At 34.3% G+C, this 19,285-nt stretch overlaps 3 protein-coding genes across 5 annotated transcripts; 1 reads left to right on the top strand and 2 right to left on the bottom strand.

Moving 5' to 3' along the window:
• Positions 1-1,195: 1,195 nt before the first annotated feature.
• LOC108482562 (NAC domain-containing protein 7) lies at positions 1,196-4,995 on the bottom strand. The gene is given in 5 exon segments (XM_053029188.1): positions 1,196-1,553; positions 1,555-2,001; positions 2,642-2,913; positions 2,979-3,154; positions 4,579-4,995. Coding segments are annotated over 4 exon segments (921 nt in total). The 5' UTR covers positions 3,139-3,154; positions 4,579-4,995; the 3' UTR covers positions 1,196-1,511.
• A 6,641-nt stretch (positions 4,996-11,636) lies between these two features.
• Positions 11,637-16,381, top strand: LOC108480442 (pentatricopeptide repeat-containing protein At5g62370). 3 transcript variants are annotated; one of them, XM_017783449.2, is made up of 5 exons: positions 11,637-14,871; positions 15,012-15,089; positions 15,366-15,457; positions 15,583-15,692; positions 15,778-16,381. In XM_017783449.2, exons 1-2 carry the CDS (start codon positions 11,906-11,908, stop codon positions 15,028-15,030), a joined length of 2,985 nt encoding a protein of 994 aa, XP_017638938.1. In that variant the 5' UTR covers positions 11,637-11,905; the 3' UTR covers positions 15,031-15,089; positions 15,366-15,457; positions 15,583-15,692; positions 15,778-16,381. The 3 variants fall into 3 exon arrangements, with proteins under 3 accessions (XP_017638938.1, XP_052883398.1, XP_017638939.1); XM_053027438.1 differs by having other exon boundaries at positions 15,566-15,692; XM_017783450.2 differs by having other exon boundaries at positions 11,637-14,880.
• Positions 16,195-18,169, bottom strand: LOC108480443 (pectinesterase-like). Its single transcript, XM_017783451.2, has 2 exons — positions 17,289-18,169; positions 16,195-17,177 (listed from the first exon to the last, which is right to left on the bottom strand). Exons 1-2 carry the CDS (start codon positions 18,151-18,153, stop codon positions 16,486-16,488), a joined length of 1,557 nt encoding a protein of 518 aa, XP_017638940.1. The 5' UTR covers positions 18,154-18,169; the 3' UTR covers positions 16,195-16,485.
• Positions 18,170-19,285: the final 1,116 nt, after the last annotated feature.

The following is a 19,285-nucleotide window of genomic DNA, read 5'->3' as shown; positions in this document are numbered from 1 at the left end:
TTGTTTCTAGAGCTTGTTTTTATAAATGGCCTACAAAGTCCGAGAGAAGTATAAACGAATATCATGTACAAAAATTATTTGATCAGTCAATTTAGTTGGCTCTTAACCAATTCACATTATGAAACCAAATTAGCACAATGACCAGACAAACTTGGCGTACTATGCATTTAGTGGTATCCCTTACCAGACTTACTCTCCGGTTAACTTACTTTCTTAAATAGTAGAATAATTTGAGATAGAATCTTTGATTACTTATGCAGTGGTTACCTTACGTCATTTCGTATCCGCCAAAAGACAATAAACAGGTGGACTACACTACAAATTAATAATTTCAAACTTACATGCCTTCTAATCGGGTCCTCCAAATCTGGGGCGTGACGGCCTACTTAAAGGGCCTTAGTGACCCAAAAAAAAGACGAGCATAACACAACATTAGAGAGAAGATTAAGAGAAAGCTTTAAGGGAATTTTGTGTTTTAGCTAGATAGCTTTGTATTTAGGGTTAAGGTTTGTTTTGAATTTCTCCATCTTGAACTCTTAGTTTGTTTGCTTGTTAGTGAAGTTTCCTTTGCTTGTGTTTTTTTATCCTCTTGATTGGAGGAGTTTTTTCACGTAAATTTGTGTTCAAATTTCTCTATTCCTTCTTTCTCGTTGTTTATACGGATCAATCCCCAACACCAACTATGAGAAAGAAGTAAATAATAATACACAATAAAAGAAACCTAGCCAGCACACCACTTAACTTCCATTAATGTTTTAGGTTGATATTGAACTATTTGAGTGCCTTGTGCGCTTGAAAAGAATTTATACGCACGCATTTGTATATGCCCCATTTGCCAAACTTTCCAGCAAAGTATTCAAGTAATCATTTCGTGATTTCATATTCTGCAATACTGTTTTTTTTTTTTTTTCATATTCTTTCCTTCAAGTTTGGATGATATTTTATAACAGCTTAGACATTTATTGTGGTCCCTTTCGCATGAGACATTTGTTCAATACTTATTATCATATCAAATCAGACAAACATCTTAAGGGTTTTGAATAGTAATTAGAAAGCATCAGCCTGCATGCATGCTTGCTGCAATATTTCATCTGCCTGCACAGTTTTTTTTTTTTGGTAATCTTTTTTGTCGTTAATTGAAACAAACATTAATCTTGGATGTAATATAAAAGTCTAAACAAAAGGCAAATGAAAGTTTTTCTAACACTATTTCATTAACATAAACATATGTATACATATATGATCAACAGCCGGGTCAATCAATAAGCAACAATGTTTCGGGCTATTATACGTAACCCATATGCCACAATAAAAAGAAGGCTTTACTTGCATAAGACAATTAAAGCTGCAACCAACTTAATTCCTCGAAGCAACACTCCACCTAGCCACATATGACATTAATTTAGTACTACTAGGGAAGATCTAGGAGTTCAACAATTAATGTTAAGGTGTGTTTTGTTCGTATAGTTTTATTATGTACAGAGGATTAAAGCATAACTTACTTCCCTTTCTTATTCAGCGAAGAATGAAGACAGTGCATTTGAGTAATTATTTTGATTGGCGATATATCTCTTCTTCTTGACTAAGCTGAGAAGCAACAAAGGTGTCAAGGAGGCGCCAATCAGTGGTTTGATCCACGGCTTGCTCATTGCTGTGGCTCCCAAAGAGTGCATTCAAGTGTTGGTGATGAGTTTTTTGAATATGATGGTCCTGTGTGAGGGATGAGCACTGGCCAAATGCAGCCATTGGATTGCAGCTTAGAGGATCCCGTGACTGGAGGTAATGGTCATGGGGAACTTGGTACTGCAAATCAAGCTCTTTCTTGCAGGAATAGGGAAGGTGGTGGTAAGCGTTATTAGATAGGGATGTTTGGTTTGGGGAATCTAGATCGGGAATGAATGGGACTTGATCATCATAACAATACGAAGATTCATGTTCACCGACTTTGCGCATAGCTGTTATTCTCTTCTTGAATACCCTACATACAACCCATCCTTCGTCCTGCATTAATCAGTTTAAGAAAAACATAATTTTGCAGAAAATTTCATCTCAAAATAAAGTATAATAAGTGAATAGGTACATATATCTATGAATTTGGCACTTTATTACTGTTACAATAGCCAAAAGGAGGGTTTCTTGCATGTCTTCCTCATGACTAATAAGTATATCTCTACTACTTTCACATGTATATCTAGGAAATTATGTTTCAGAATAATATTTATTTTTATTAGTAAATTTTTATCATTAAAATATGTTTTATTAAAACTAAAATTACACTTTGTATCGCTTTATTACTATATGTAAATTATTTAGTTTTGCATTACGCTTTTACATTAACATTTAAATTTTTATTATAATGATCAAGTTAATTAAATTTTTTAATTATGCTTAAAAGTTTAAATCATATTAATTTTGAAATAAAAATATATTTTTAATGAATTACATAAAATAATCTGTGAGGTTAAGGAGGAGTAGGAAGGTGATGAAAATGGTTATACTTTTCAGGGGTCTTAAAAACGAAAAGGGTTAAATTGTATCTCTTCATAATTGTAGATGAAGGTATAAAAAAGAAGCGTGTGGTATGTATATATACACACATAATTAGCGAGAAGAAATTGTAGTAGTAAAAAAGAAGACTTGCCTGTGGAGTCCCATTTTCATAAGTTTCAAGGCGATACTCATGCATAATCCAGTCAGACTTTTGTCCATTTGGGGCTCGACCTTTATAAAACACTAATGTTTTCCTCATCCCAATCAAGTCATGCTTAGAATAAATAGCCTTGTCTCTGCCCGTCGCTTTCCAAAACCCAGCTGCCGTGGCTCTATTTGTGCGACTTCCTGTTGGATATTTCTTATCCTTATGGCTGAAGAAATACCATTCATTTTGCTCTTCTCTCCCTATTCTGCATATCTCTGCTCAAAACACAATATAAGCATAAAGATTGCGAAAAAACATAAAGGAAAAAAGGGTTAGATACCTTGAAGATCCCAAGGCTCAATTTTATAGAGATCAACATCTTTAATTACATCTAGGTCAATCTTTCTTAATAAGATTTTCTTTCTAAGGTAATAATCAACCAGTTCTTCTTCTGTGGGATGGAAGCGAAAGCCTGGTGGAACTTGTGGAAGTACATTCATTTTCTTTTTCTCGAGCCTGCAAAGCCAAGAGATCGTAGTGCTTATCAGCATCTTTAATGTATATTAACACATATTAAACGATTGAATGAGCATGAATATGTATTTAACATAATGCACAAGTTACAAGTACATTAATTTTTTTTATGACTGACAACGAATTTCATTAAAAACTAATAAAAAAACAAATATTTCCTCCTCTTTGGTAGTTAAAAAAGTTTTAACATAAGGCATACCATAAACCTGTTTTTCCCAACCTAGAATGGAACTATTTATAAATCATATAAGCAATATATATATATATTATTTTATAATCAATGACGTGCCCTCAAAACTTCAAAATTCAATTCTAATTAAGATCCTTCCTGCATTGAATTTCTTATTTGAATGTAGAATAACTTTGAAACCATCTTTGCAATAGATCAATGTGGCAATATTAAAATGGTTCTGTTTTTAGAATGAATCAACATATGACTAGTCTCAAAGTTTGATAAATCCTTAAAACTGAAATTAGAATAGCAAGAACAGTTGATGAAGTTGCAAGGTTTCCATGAATAAAATGAGTAGATAGTATCATAGTAGCAAAAAAGACGTATAGTTAGCAAAAGATATTTTCTCTCTTGGGTTATTCTAAAGTTCATCTAATAAAAATTTGAGAAAAGTAATGCAATAATGGAAATTTTGCATGTAATAATCATGATAGAATCAAATAGTTGAAGCTTAAGAAAGAAAATGAAGTTAGCTTTATTCTTTTTCTTCAGCTTCCTTTGAAAGAAGAAAAACAAACTTGAAAATCATGGGATTAATGCATATTTTTTAAGCATCTGAAAATGGTATAACCATGCAGTCATGATCAAATGTATTAAAGTTCCACCTTTTATTAATTATTAGCACAGAAAAATCTTGTAGATCTGCAGCTCAAACAAGTATTTAAATGTAAAAACAAACAAAAATAATCCATACATCTAAAGGGAAAAAAACCATATTAGTAGAATTGTCATGGAAAAATGGAGACAATGAGCTCACAGTTCAAATACAGATCTGGGGTGATTGAATCTTCTCTTCCAGCAAAAATCAAGAGTTGGATCGAACAACCCTTTTTACTTTTTTCTCCCAAATATGACGGCAGTATTAGAAGCTTTTATTCCAAATTTGGACAGGAAGGCGACAAAAATATAAAGAAACAAGCAAGTATGTTTTACGCCTGCCTGAAAGGGGAGTTGTCGGATCGAATCCCGATAAAGAAAAAACAGAAGAAAGGCCACAAAAAGGGAAAGGGTTTGAGACTTTAGAAGAATGGGAGGATGGAGAAGGAGAAGGGTTAAATAAGAAGCAAAAGAAAATGAAAGAGAGAGAGAGAGGAACCCTAATGATCAAAGAATGGGTATGATCTATCTATCTATCTATTTTAATAAGCTAATCTTTTCATTATCATAAGCTTACGTTGTCTATCTTTCACTGCCGGTTTGGAGCTAAATTGGTGCAAAAGCTTAAAAAAGGTGGCGCAATATCGGCTAAGACAAACACACAGAGAGAACTTCCTCTATTGCCATCTCCACCTGCTGCAAATGATAGAGACCTAGGTCTTGTATTGTAAGAAGGTGTTTGGTAAGAAGGTGTTTTGTTTTTCTTTTTTTCAATTTAAAGGTGGCTTATATTATAGAGAAATCCCCGTTCAACAGCATGCCAAAAAAAAAAAAACAAAAAAAAAACCAGAAAGGTAAAAGGTCTACTCTAGACTGTGGCTGAAAGTGGGTTGGTGGCCCTTTATTAGCCCCAAACTCCATTCCTAGTCCCTACCATTTCCTCCCTTATTTTCAAGTCTTAACTGTAATAAAATCGCAATGATAATGCTGGAGTCATGTTGGATTAAGCCATTCATTTCATCACTTTTTTATTTTTGTTTTGTATTGCGGTCCGGTTGCATGGAAATATTGGTGTGATTTTCAGTCTTGATTTGGCTAAACAACGAACCAAGGAGTGCAAAAGTTGGTGGCTTCACCTTCATCATTGTCACAGATTTAGGCAAGACATATGCATTATGGCAATGACCAAACAATACATAATAACTGTCTTTAATACACTTCAAAAACCATGTGAATGATTAAGCTAGCTAGCGTCCAAACCATTTTTGTCAAATTTCTGCTCGTGACTCATAAGTTTCTTCACTGTCATAATGATGGAGTCTTTACATTAAAGCTTTAATTAAAGAATAAGCTCCTTATCTCAACCGTTTGATATTAGTACCACATCAATATTTATGGTTTTAGAAGTTGTTTTGAAGTGGTCCATGCAGAATTACTGATTAACCACATTAAAAAGCTTCTAGTAAGTTTAACTGATATCCAAAAATTTTTTAAGTAAAGTTTTCAATATTTTATCATTAAGTTAACATAGATGGATGTGAAGATATATATATTTTATCATTAAGTTAACATAGATGGATGTGAAGATATATATATAAGATTTTATGTTTATTAAAATAGAGATTTATATTATGTGTACTTTTTATGTCTATAAATATATTTTTTGAAGAAACATTATAAACATTCTATCTATCGATAAAAGTTATACATTCTCTTAATCTCTCTATTTCTTTGTTCTTTATTTTCTTTTATCTTTATTTCATAATACATCCCAATTTGTTTGTTCCTAACTCTCTTTTATTTTTAATTTATAAGATGCTATCAACACAATTCTCTTCTAATTTTTTTTTCATTTAGGCTCCAGCTCTTTACCTCAACCGTTCAGCCAAACAATCTTTAGATTATATGTGTTATGAAATTTATAACAATCTTTTATTCCTACCTAATCAGATTCATTCAATCGATCGAGGACTGAAGATCAAATTTATATTTCGCAATCATGGACAACAAAATGTAGCTTTTTTCAGGAAGTTTTTTTTTTATTTAATACTTTATATTTAATTTAATATTTTAATTAGTTAATTCATGATTAATTATAATTATGTTGATTAATTTATTTTATCTCTATGTTCATAAGGATGGTAAAGGAATAGTTGTCTTCTTAAATTTTCTTGAAAAAAGATTACAAAAAGAGAAAAAGAATTGGACCAAAGAAAAAAAAAGGGGCCTAAAATAAGAGCCAAAGGTTTCAAACTTGCAACCCAAGGGTCATTAAAAGCTGATAACTACAAAACCAACTAAAAATCTGACTAAGGCAAATGCACATATTAATTAATAGTCTAGTTATGGTAAACAAAGATATAATTCACTTAGATTTCATTTGTCATTATCAATCTAAATTACACAATTTCTTCACTTAGTATCTTGATCACAATTTCTTCACTTAGTATCTTGATCCGTAGAAATTCCTGAATTATGCTAATATCTCTCTTCAAGAATAAGAGCAACTGACTCTAGGTTGATTAATTGAAATTTCTTTCTAATTAAAACCCCTATTATCGCATTAACTCGATCTATGGATTCCTCTATTAGGTTTGACTCTAATCCGGTAGATTTATGTTGTCCTATTTCTAGGATTGCATACAACTTCACTCAATTACACTAGATCTACTCTTAAATAAGGTCTATTCCTCCTCTGATTGAAGCACATTAAACATGAATCAATAGTTTAGAAATATAAACCAAGAATTAAGCACACATAATTAAGAACAAGATCTAAGTCTTTACTGCGTAAAATAGAAATCAAACGATAGAATTTATGATAAGGTTCATTTCCCTAGGTATTTAAAAAATTAGTTCATGCTTGCAAATTAAAAACATTCAAAACACAATATAACCATAAGAAACAAAAAAACTTATGATAATCTCCAAAGAAATCAAATGCGAATCTCTAATCTTGATGGAAATCTGCTTCAGAATCCGCTTCAATGGTGTTTTTTGTGTTGTTTTCTTAAATATTCTATGACAGCTCTCTCCTATCTTCTTATTTTTGTCATATATAGGTCTTAGAATGTCCAAAAAAAAAAAACCCTGAAAATCGTGTTTTTCTGCTGTTTGGAGTGCAATTCGTGAAATTGACACTACCTGACACATGGTCGTGTGGCAGCTTGTGTGGAATGGTCCAACCTGTGTGGCTCTTGTAACTTGCTCTGCTTTTCCAATTTTTGGTCGTTTTTCGCTCTTATTGCTCCTAAATGCACTCCCAAGTATAAAAACATGAATTTAAAGGATTATAAGCATAAAATCACCATTTATATCGAAGAATCACCCAAAAATGCATTAAGAACGGGATTAAAACATGTTGCTTTTAGCATCTATCAAATATCCCCACACTTAAGTATTTACTTGTCTCCAAGCAAAATCCTCAACCCACATTCAAGTTAACTTCTCTCAATTTATTATTTCCATCGATAATGTCTTAAGATAATCATACATTGGAAATTTACACTAAAATGACACTAAACAGTACAAGCAACCCAAGTAGAGAATTTTAAGCTTTAAAAACATTAGGCATCTTCCCTATCTCAATAATTATTTGAAATTCAAACTCAAAAAAAGAATTAACATCCTCACTAAAGATTTACTCAAAGCACTCAAAGTGTTTAAGGTTCAAATAATGTGCACTCAATAGTCAAACAAGAAATGTTAGTACCATAGACTTGCTTGAAAATCAAATATCCATCACTATAAATGAGATGATTCACCAATCAAGAGGTCTTTACAAGGTTACAATGGGGCTTAGGTTAAGGATATGGAAAAAGTCAGAAAAGTTGGTTATAATCGAGAGTCAAGTTGATAAGTTACCAGACTAGAAAAAAAATCAGTTGCTGAATTAAAAGAATTTACATCAACAAGTCATGGTCACATGTCTTGTGAACATTCAACCATCAAAAGTGAAGGTCAAAGGAATGCTTTTCTCAACGGAATTTCTTCTTTTCTTTTTTATTTGGAACCCGAGCTAATTTTTTTAGATCTTCTCCCTTCTCTGCTTCCTAACGCAAGGGCGATAGAGACTCTACTTATTGAGTTGCCTTCACTTGAGTTCTAGTTGATGAAAGACCTTTTTCCTATTCCACTGCAAGGGTACGAAACTACGTAGAAGCAATGTCCGCTAAAATTAGTCTTTCTACTATATAGGAGACCGCCTTCCCGAACTCAACTTAATCAATGGCACCAACAGCTGAAATAGCATAGGTTTTCCCATTTCTTTTTAGAGGATTCCCTTATATTCCTTGTGTGGGATGATCCCTTCTAGCCACCCGTAGCCCTGCCTCCAACCTTGAGCAATTCTTGTGTGACTTATGAATTCCATTTCCTCTACTTAACAGTAGAGTAACTTTCTTCCTTCGTTGCTTCAGAAAAGAGAAGAGCGCCAACGGTAAGAGTTAATTCAGCTAAATCAAAGGCACGTGGGAGCCTTCCTAAAAGAAACAATATGAAACTAACGATTCAAGCTAAATCAATTTTTTTTTCTTTTCTCTCTCTCTTTTTTTAGCGAAGTAAGTTCAAGAATAAAAGTGATGAAATATAATCAGGCCACTAACCAAATAAAATCTCGACAAAAAGGGGCTAATAAAAAGGATAATTTTACAAAAGTAATATGGGTTATGGGTTAATATTAACGATTTAAAAATGTGTTAGGATCAACGGGGTTTACTAGGAGTTAGTTCAACGGGTAAGCTATTTAAAGCTTAAACAGGTTAAATCCTAGTTGCCTCTATCATCTCAATATATCAAATCAATAATGTGGTCTCAACATATATAATCAAGACAAATTATAGAATAATAAATCAAGTTTATATACTCACAACCAAAAATAAAATGAGCACAAATAAATAAAATATATGCTCTATACGTTCAAAAGCTCACAAAAAAATATGGTTTTGATGTTAAACTTGTAACTTTAAAATTTCAAGATAATACTTCATTTAAGGAGACAACCTAAAATAATATTTTTGAAAAATAGCTTATAATGCTTGACTCTATCATGATGTAAAATATAAATCAACCAATGCATAAAATCCACAAATTATTCCAAAACAAAATTAATACAAACTCTAAAGTAAAAAAAAATTTAACTTCAATGATAGGTGTGAGAAAATTACTCAAACATAAACTACAATTTAGAGATCTTATCGTATAAAAATATAAACAACCTTCCCACACTTAAAATGTACATTGTCCTCAATGTACAAACAGGTATAAACAGAATAAGCATAATATCAAAAGGAAGGGAGAGAATTGAAACTACCCTAAATTTAGATGAATTCACCAGAATAATGAAAATCGAAATCATAGCCGAATCTAAATGAAGTACATGGTTCGAGCAAACTAATAATAAAATAGACAAAAATAAATAAGATAAAGAAATTACAAACTAGAAAAACAATTGAAAAAAATACTAAAAAACATAATAAAATAAAATAAAAGATATAAATTCGAAAATAAAAGATAAATAAATAAAATAAAAATATATAAATCCAGAAAATAAATAAATAAATAAAAATAAAAATAGGGCTTGGGATAGGGGAAAAAAGGAATAAAAAGACAAAAAAAAAAAGATTTAAAGAGGAAAAAAAAGTACATGGCCATGTGAGCCATATGACCATGTGGCCAGGCCATGTGTGCCACATGGTCGTGTGGATAGGCTGTGTGGAATCAACCAGACCGTGTGATTAAAAAAATAGGTAAAAATAAACCCAGTATCCATACGACCATGTGCCAGGCCGTGTGCGATAATCCTTCCCTTCTCCCACGCTTATATGCGAGGCCGTATAAGTCACATGGTTTACCACATGCCCGTGTGCGAGGCCGTGTGGGTCACACGGTCTACCACCTGCCTGTGTGCTAGGCCGTGTATCTTACACAACCATGTCTCCAGACCATGTAACTCTCTGTGCCTGTGTGGGTTAAAATAAAATTGAAAAAATTAGCTCCAGTATGCACACAACCTGGGACACACCTGATCTGTCGTAATTTGGTGAAGCAGATTAAACTAGTTTTCACAGTTAAGGAGCTTGAATACAAGCATTTTCATTACATTTTAGTTAAGTTTCTTTAGTTTTACCTACATTTAATAAAATGTGCAAATTGAGTCTTTTATTGACTTTAAGGGTCGAATGAGGCCTAAGGGACAGCTAATACTTCGTGAGTGTGCAGGAGATCATTAGAAGGCATTTTAGGGTGATACTAGATGCTATGTCACAACATGGTAGGTCTGATGTCGCAACATAAGGAACATGATGAAGAAAAATGAAGTCTTTCTTCGATGTCGCGACATAGACTGAGGGTGTCGCGACATACCCCTGAAGATGGCTACACAGGAGCATACTAGTTGCTATGTCACGACATAGGTCCTGGTTTGTCGCGACATCGACTCTTAGATGAAAATTAAACACGAAGCAGGGTCACTTTGGTCTGCACAACCAAACTGAAAGCTCGAGAATATCAGCTAACCTAGGGTTAAGGACGACGAAAACCTGAAGGCTATAAATAGGCTCATTTGGCACATGTTATAGACACCTTTCCATTAACCTAGCTTCTCATTTTAGATATAGTTTCGTTTTCTTTCTTTTTTAGGTTTTCTAGAGTTTAGGTTTTTTGACGTGACTGGTTGTAATAATTGGGATCTCTGTTGGGTTGCAATTGCTTCACATTATAAGTATAGATTGAGCTTTAGCAAATAGAATTTTGAATCCATTGTTTGAATAAATCATTCATTGAATAAAATTTTGTGGAGTAAGATTGTCATTCAAACTACATTAACAAATCTCATGTGTCATCTTCTTTTTCGCTTTACTCACTTAAATATTGTTATTAATATGTTTTATTTAACATTAATTTGGACATTGAATTAGGAAGGTAAAAATTCTTTTAAAACCAATTAACAACAATTTTGTCCAGATCAACGATAGCCACTTTCAACCATTACAACAACGCTCGGGGTGAATTTGGATGGGCGGTGCGTTTACTTACAATTAGTGTAAAAATAGTTGTGGTGGTGAGAATAAACACTGTAGCGTGAGACAGAAAATAAGCTAAATGCACTGCACTAAACCCACTGTTCATCCAAACCCACGCTCAATCGGTGAAGATACTAGCAAATAGTAGAGGAATTTGTACGGCTAAGGAAAGAAAGAAAGATTTAGTGATTGAGGACCTATGATGCAAGGGGACTCCTCTTCTACACCAATAATTTAATTCAATCTAGAAGTGTAAATTATTATCTTCATAAATTTAATTAATCTATGTTAAATAAAATCTATTAAGTAAAACTCTAATTATCCAAAAATATCTCTAATAAGAATCATAATAGAATAAAAAAAAATCATAATATAGTTAAACACAACAGCACCAAATTCACCCCACCATCTTTTTGTTAACCAAGTTATCTAAGGGCTAGTTACAAGATTAGTCCCACATTAATTATTGAAGATCCAATTTAATACTAAAATCAAAATTCAATTTAGTTTAAAAATTATATTCATAAAAAAAACTAAAAATCTAAAATATATGTTTTTATCAACTCCAAAATCAGATTTTAAGCCCAAAAAGCCGATTTAATAGCCCACTCTCAATGGAAAAAGGGCAGGGTGTAGTAGCAGAAAAACCCTGCGAGTAACGAGCCCAGGGTTTTAAACTAACACAACCGGAGCCGAAGCGCTTTTTGTTCGTTCGGCCTCAGCGCTCTACTTCTTCTTCTTCCTATTTCTTTCTGCAGTTTCTTTGGGCCAATCATACTAAGAAAACGGGACATTTTTGTCTTCCAAAAGTTTCTGTTATGCCTACTTGTTCCTTCTTCTTACTAGTGCTTTAAACAAAACTCGCATACACCGTTTCTAAACATGACGAATAAGAGAGTTCTTTCACGTCACCTCTTCTTCAAAACCAGAAGAGCAGTAACAACCTCAGCTGCTCTTCCATTAGACCCCTCCTACGCCACCATTTCATCCATCCCCGCCGACCATTTTTCCCTTTGCCTCTCCTTCTCTGAGCAACTCATTAATCGTGGCTTACTATCCTCTGCTCGGAAACTCTTTCAGCGCGTCGTTTCTAACTCTTCTCCTGTCTCTGATGCATTATCAACCGTTGATTTCGTCACTTCCCGTGGCTTGGACCTTGATTTATCCACATACGCTGTTCTCATTAAGAAGCTTGTGCAATCAGGGCATCTCCTGTTGGCCTACTCTTTTTACTCAGATTATATTATTGGTAGAGGTATTATTCCCGACTCCTCTATTGCTAATTCTATAGTCATTTGTTTGTGTAAGTTAGGGAAGTTAGAGGAAGCTACAATTCTTTTTGATCGGCTTGTAACGGACAATTCTTGTGAAAAGCCTGCCTTTAATGCTCTCGTTAGGCTGCTATGCTCGCAAGAAAGATTTTTGGATGCATTTGATTACTTTATTAAAATGATTAATATTAATGTTAATTTGGGTTGCTGGTATTATAATGTGTTGATTGATGGACTATGTCAGAAAGGGTATTTGGAAGAAGCGATTCAAATGTTTGATTTAATGCCTGAAAGAACAGAATCGTTACCTACGCTTCATTTGTACAAGTCTTTGTTTTATGGTCTTTGCAGACAAGGGTGGGTTGTGGAGGCTGAGTCTTTGTTTGGAAAAATAGAGTCGCAAGGTTTCTTTGTGGACAAGACGATGTACACTTCATTGATAAATGTATACTGTAAGGGTAGGAAGATGAAAATGGCCCTGAGAGTTTACTATAGGATGCTTAAGACAGGTTGTAGGCCGGATAGTTATACTTATAACACATTGATCCATGGGTTTGTTAAGATGGGTTTGTTTGATTACGGTTGGGTGTTATTCAACCAGATGATGGGACAGGGACTGCAGCCAAGTGTGGTCACTTTTCACGTTATGATAAGTAATTATTGCAGGGAAGGGAAGGTGGATTGTGCTTCTATGCTTCTGAATAACATGATTAGCAAGAATTTAGCTCCTAATGCCCACTGTTACACAGTTCTAATTACATCCTTATATAAGGAGAATAGGATAACGGAAGCAGAGGAATTCTATGAAAGGATGCTTAATGGTGGGCTTGTTCCGGACCATGTTTTGTTCTTCAAACTTATGAAGATGTACCCTAAGGGGTATGAACTTGACATTGCTTTTATGGTTCTGAAGGCAATAGCTCTAAATGGGTGTGGGTTTGATCCATTATTACTTCCGGTTTCTGCTAATGAAGAATTGGAGCAAAAGATTGTGATTTTGATTGAGGAGATCTTGAAAAGCAACTTGCATCTAGCCAAAGTTGCATTCAATGTACTTATAAGTGCCCTGTGTGAGCAAGCACAACAGGATAGTGCTTCGTATTTCATGGATAAAATGGAGAGTCTAGGATGCATGCCTCTCCTTTTTACTTACAACTCCTTGATAAAGTGTCTTTCCCAGAAGGGTCTTTTTGAGGATGCTGAATCCCTACTCAATCGTATGCAAGCTCAAGGTATCTTTCCAGATCAAGCAACCTGTTTGATAATAATAAATGAACACTGTAAACATGGGAATCTGGCACCAGCTTTTGATATCCTGGACCAAATGGAGGACAGAGGAATGAAACCTGGGGTTGCTATTTATGATTGCATAATACGTTCTCTTTTCCGGAAAAAAAAGGTATCTGAAGCTAAAGATATGTTCGTAAGGATGCTTAAGTCTGGGGTGGATCCTGATGAGATTATTTATTTAACAATGATTAATGGCTTTTCAAATAATGGAAGAGTCATTGAAGCCCGTCGGCTATTTCATGAAATGATTGAGGCTGCTATTAGGCCGACATCTCATTCTTACACTGCTCTGATTAGCGGGTTAGTCAAGAAAGACATGACTGATAAGGGATGCATGTATCTTGAAAAGATGTTGGATGATGGTCTTGTGCCTAATGCTGTACTGTACACCTCTCTCATCAATAATTTCTTGCAGAAGGGAGAGTTTGAATTTGCTTTTAGATTAGTTGATTTGATGGACAGAAACCAGATTGAGCTTGACCTGATCTCTTATATTTCACTGGTCAGTAGGTTTTACAGAAGCATCAGCAGCAGGAAAAGATGGTTCGCTATGAGGAGAGGGTCTGAAAGAGCAAGAGAAAAATTGTTCCAACTGCTCCATCGTCAATCTCTACTGCCAAAAGAAAAGAATTTAAGAGTTTCTGATAGTTCTCCTGAAGCTATGAAATGTTTTGCATTGAAGCTTATTCAGAAGGTTAAACAAACAAGGTTTATGCCAAATTTGTACCTCTACAATGTTATAATTTCTGGATTTTGTGAGGCAGATAGGATGCAGGATGCATATGATCATTTTGAATTGATGCAAAAAGAAGGCGTGCTTCCCAATCAAGTGACTTTTACCATACTTATGGGTGGACATATTAAAGCTGGTGAAATTGATCATGCCATAGGCTTATTTAATAAAATGAATGCAGATGGTTGCACTCCAGATGGCATTGTGTACAAAATTTTAGTAAATGGCCTTTGCCAGGCTAGTAGATTACTTGAAGCGTTGTCACTTTTACATGTGATGCACAAGAGGGGGCTCATTCCTAGCAAGGGTACTTATGAAATTATACTTCAGTATTTTTGTGACAGTTATTTGGCCGTCCCTGCATTCAAGATATTCGAAGAGATGGTTGTCTATAGTCCAGGCCCACAGTTATATTATTGTAACTGGTTGCTTTGTATCTTATGTGTACAACAGAAATTGCGGGAAGCATGTATAGTATATGATTCAATAATTCAAAGGGGCAAATATCCTTATAAGCCAACTAAAAGTCTCTTCATCAAAACATTTAGAAAATGGTGAGAAAGGTACTTTGATTTAATGATTCAAGATAATATCCCAATTTAATTTACATAGTTGGTAAGCAAATCATTTTGTGTAAATTTTTACTTTAATTTTCTGCATGGTTCTCTAATATTTTCTTTTATTTGAAATGTAGCAAGATGGACTTCAGCTGACGGCAATGTTGGTATTAAATTATTAATCCCTCTCTTCTGTTGGCTTCAAGAACAAAGAGGTTAGTTTGCTATTGCTGGTGATGATGACCCGATAGATTTTGGTTCTACCAAAAAAAAGTTTGTTTTCTGCAATTTGGACATGAATTTTCAATTTTAAAAAAAAAGGCATCATTTCTTGTTAAGGTAATATGTTTGAAAAGGAAAAAATATAGGTTAGCTTATTCGAATGTGATGTAGCTGCATTTGGCATTTCCTTGTCCTCTTTAACAAAACCTTTTCTTCTTTGGTACGAATGACTTTTCCTATAGTTCTGATTCCAGTCTGTTTTTTGGCAGCGAAAGATATCATGGCTTGATGCCAGTGGAGTGTTATTGAAGACGTGCCAGAAGGTATTCTTTCACAAATATAGGATGAGATGTTGCTTATGGTGAGTACTTTTATTTTCCTCAATGTTTTTATATTATCTTTAATGTTTTCAATTTTCAAATATTTGTAGAATAAGTAATATCTATATTGTTTCTTGAATACTTAACAGTGTTGTTGCTATTACAGCCCTGAAAAATCAAGGGAGAAGTTTAAACTTTAGGCAGACATAAGAGTTTGTACTTCAGTGTTATGAGTTTTCCAGATCCTTCAGATTCCTGGTTCTATAGAACTTACAGGTAATCCAACATGAATACTGTATTTATACTATTAAGGATTTGTTCTCTACAACGCTCAACTTAGTGAAATATCTGCTGATGGCAGGGATAAAGATAAAGTGTTATACAAACTTTCCTGTGTTCTTACAACTGGTAATATGGCCCAATTTAATGGAGAAGCTAATATAATATGAAGAGCGTGAATGATGCAGAGTGATGGCTGTTGTAAACTTCTGATGAAATGCACCTTTTAGTGTGAGGCTTTGCATTCTGCAAGGGTGTAGGTTTTCAACCTTGCAAGTCGATTTATGGCGTGAGACTGCTGAAAACAAGTAGTGCGCTTGGGTCGGGCATTTGACAATATTTACTTCTGAGAAGCAAGTAAATGGGTACTGCTATACGGAGTTTCACTTTCACAGAGTTTTGTTGATGGAGAAAGCTCGGTTTCTTGCTAGGAGGCAACTGTTATAATATGCATAGAATAGATGAAGCTTCCCTTCAACTTGCAGGCTGATGTTATGCATAAAAGCTGAAGGACACACTTTGTTCTGTTCTTTTACCTTGTTGATTTGTTTAGAAATAATTTTGGTTGATTTCGGGTTCATACTGCATCATATATGTATAATTTGTTCCTCTGTGTATTGTGGCCGGGAAAGAAAGATTAATTTATTTATTATGCATGTATGACAAGGATAAATTCTTCTACATAATCATGTGGATTTCAACCAGTATAAGAAAGACGCGGCAGCAATGAAAGAACAAAACAATGTTTGGGAACAAATTGAAAATGAGTGATACGGTTAATATGATGAACTCAAAGACCAGAAGTGAATGGTATCCCAGCGTTTGGCAACCAAGATGTTCCGGCAATGAAGTTAGCCACTGTGAACTTTGATGCTTCAGTAGCACTGGTTATAACTCGGTAACCTTTCCATTTTACCCTTCTACTTGTCGGAGCAGAGGGGCCTATGTTTTGGTACTCTCCATAAAACAAGGTATTTAGAGCAAAGTCACCATCCCATTCAAGCCAGCCCGCAGGATCCACCAAGGAATCAAGGTAAGTTTTCATGAAAACAGTACGTGAGTACTCCTTCCATGGCCGTCCCAAGAACGTTTTGAATGAACTAAGCACCGGGGAAAGGTCAGCAGTTGCCATCACTCGTGATCCATGGATTATAATGCCAGTATTTTGGTTAGGATCGGTCCTGCCTTGAGCAGTTACCGTGTTCTTTTGCTTATCCATTGGCGTCCTTGCATAAATCATGCAGTTCTGCAAAACCACAGCTGCATTTCCAAATATGAAGTCTACTGTGCCATATATGTAGCATTCTTTGTAGAACTGTCGCTGAGAATGGACGTAGAGTGTGTCTTGGTATCCCTCGAAGCCACAGCGGTAGAAGACAGAAAGATCAGAGCCTGATCTCAAGGCCACTGCTTGGTGCTTCTGCGGTCCAGCGGTGTTGCGGAATGTTATGCCACGGGAAATAAACCCTTCACCCGTTACCGCTGAATACACAACATAATATAAACATTATTAAATTATTTCCAAGAAATAGTTATGAACTTATAATCAAAGGTTTACAACAGGAAATTTAGAAATCCTGTAAGCAAAATTACCAACAGTTGCAGAGTCAAAAGTGGTGGAACCATCTCCAACGCTTCTGCTGCCAGTAATAATGGTGTTTCTCAGTCCGTCTCCAACCAACATAATATTCTTTAACTTAGTGCCAATTTCAAGGTTTTCTTGGTAAATCCCACTTTTTACACGTATCACAAATCTACTTTTCCCACTCCTTTTTGAGGCGGCATCAAGTGCTTCCTTAATAGTCCTATGGTTCCCCAACCCGTCTCGAGCCACCACAAGGTCGGGCGTTGGCGAAGAAGACTGCAACAGCTTTCTGTCACCGGCCTTGAGCCAGCTAGGAAAGCCGTGTTTGTAACTTTGGGGCACAAATGAAGCGTTACTAGTCAAAGCCAAAGCATTGCTTATTAGCTTTGAGACATTGTTGGACATGATTAGGGGTAAGACATAATCAGAAACCCTTAGCTCAACGAACCCTACCCGACAAGTTTCAAGGTTGGTGAGGGCAGTACTTAGCCAGGTTTGGACGTCGAAATCGGTGCATTTGGTAGAGTGTAAGGTTTGGTTGATTTGAAGAATGGTTTGTTGATAGAGTTTCAAACAATCAGCCCATGCAGCTTTCTCTTTATCATTTCGACATTTCTTGCCTAGCCACTTGGTATGAGTCTCAGCACGGAGTGCACGTTCCAAGGCTATTCCCACTGCCACTTTGCGGAACTCAGATTTGGTCTTGGGCACCAAGGGTTTGGTTTGTTGGCGCATAAAATACTTGCAAGGCTGAGGGTTTGGGGTTTTGTCGCACCAATAGTCCATTGCATTGGTGACGACCGATGAAAGGGTTGGCGAAACCGCCATGGACATGATCATAAATAACACAAAGCAAGCTAGCTTAGTTGCCATTTTCAAATTCTCTAATTTGCTCTTGAGCTTTCAGTGTCGTTGTTTATATAGGAGAAACAAGATATGGTGCAGGCTTTTTGACAGGGTGGCGTAAGTTTGAACACTAGAAAATGACAATAATCATACCAACCATGTTTAATTAATTAATATCCAATAACCATTCAAACAATCTAAACTCTTCTCTTTAATCTATATATTGTTTATTCATGTTTACGGAAGGCATATTTGGTAGTAGGGAAACACGTCTTTTGGTACATGCTATTTCTTATCGTATCCAATTAAAAACCAAATAACAAATATTTAGCTAGATATGTGTATGTGTTTTAAAATAACATATAATAAATAATGAAATGTAAAATTTGAAAATAATAATAATAACACATGCAATAAAAATATTACTTTGCATTGTGAGTAAAATAAAATTTAAATAGGTAAATATATTGGATTAAGAATATTAAATGCATTTTAATTATTTATTATAGTATTATCATTTTTAAAGTTGGTATCAAGTTAATTTGGGACGCTAATTCAATCAATGAAATTATCAATATATGGCACACACGATGCGGGTGAAAAAAGTTATGTAATATATTTATTAAAATTGACATAAAAACTATTTTTGGATAATTTAAAAACTAAATATTATATTGGTTGAAATGGTATGATTGAAAGAGTTTATGTTGATGTTTTGGGTTCAAATCTCATCATAATTTTTTTTTCATTTTATATTAAAAAATAAAAATGCATTCTATAAATTTTTTATATATAGTATAAATAGATATACCACCCACCAATATATCTCAATTACATCTATATAAATATATTTATATGTAAATATAAATTTTAAAATTATTAATTAAGTTTAATAATTTAATTTAATAGCTTTAATTTAAAATTTAATTATAAAAAATCAAAATGGTTAAGATAAAAATTTAAAAAGTAGCGTAAAATATCAAATTTTTATACCAATTGATGTGGATGGTATGCACTATACAAGCCGGTATTGACTAAAATTGGCCGAAATACACCAAAATTTTAATCAAAATAAAATATAAATTACTTGATACTAATTGAGGGTCGGAACAACAAGTACCAATACGATATCGACTATCATAATTTCACCCATATGATA

This window comes from Gossypium arboreum, chromosome 1 (assembly GCF_025698485.1).
Source record: "Gossypium arboreum isolate Shixiya-1 chromosome 1, ASM2569848v2, whole genome shotgun sequence".
In the NCBI taxonomy this organism is placed as follows: domain Eukaryota; kingdom Viridiplantae; phylum Streptophyta; class Magnoliopsida; order Malvales; family Malvaceae; genus Gossypium; species Gossypium arboreum.
Note: the sequence above shows the minus strand (reverse complement) of the source record. Positions and strands in the feature narration are given on the sequence as shown.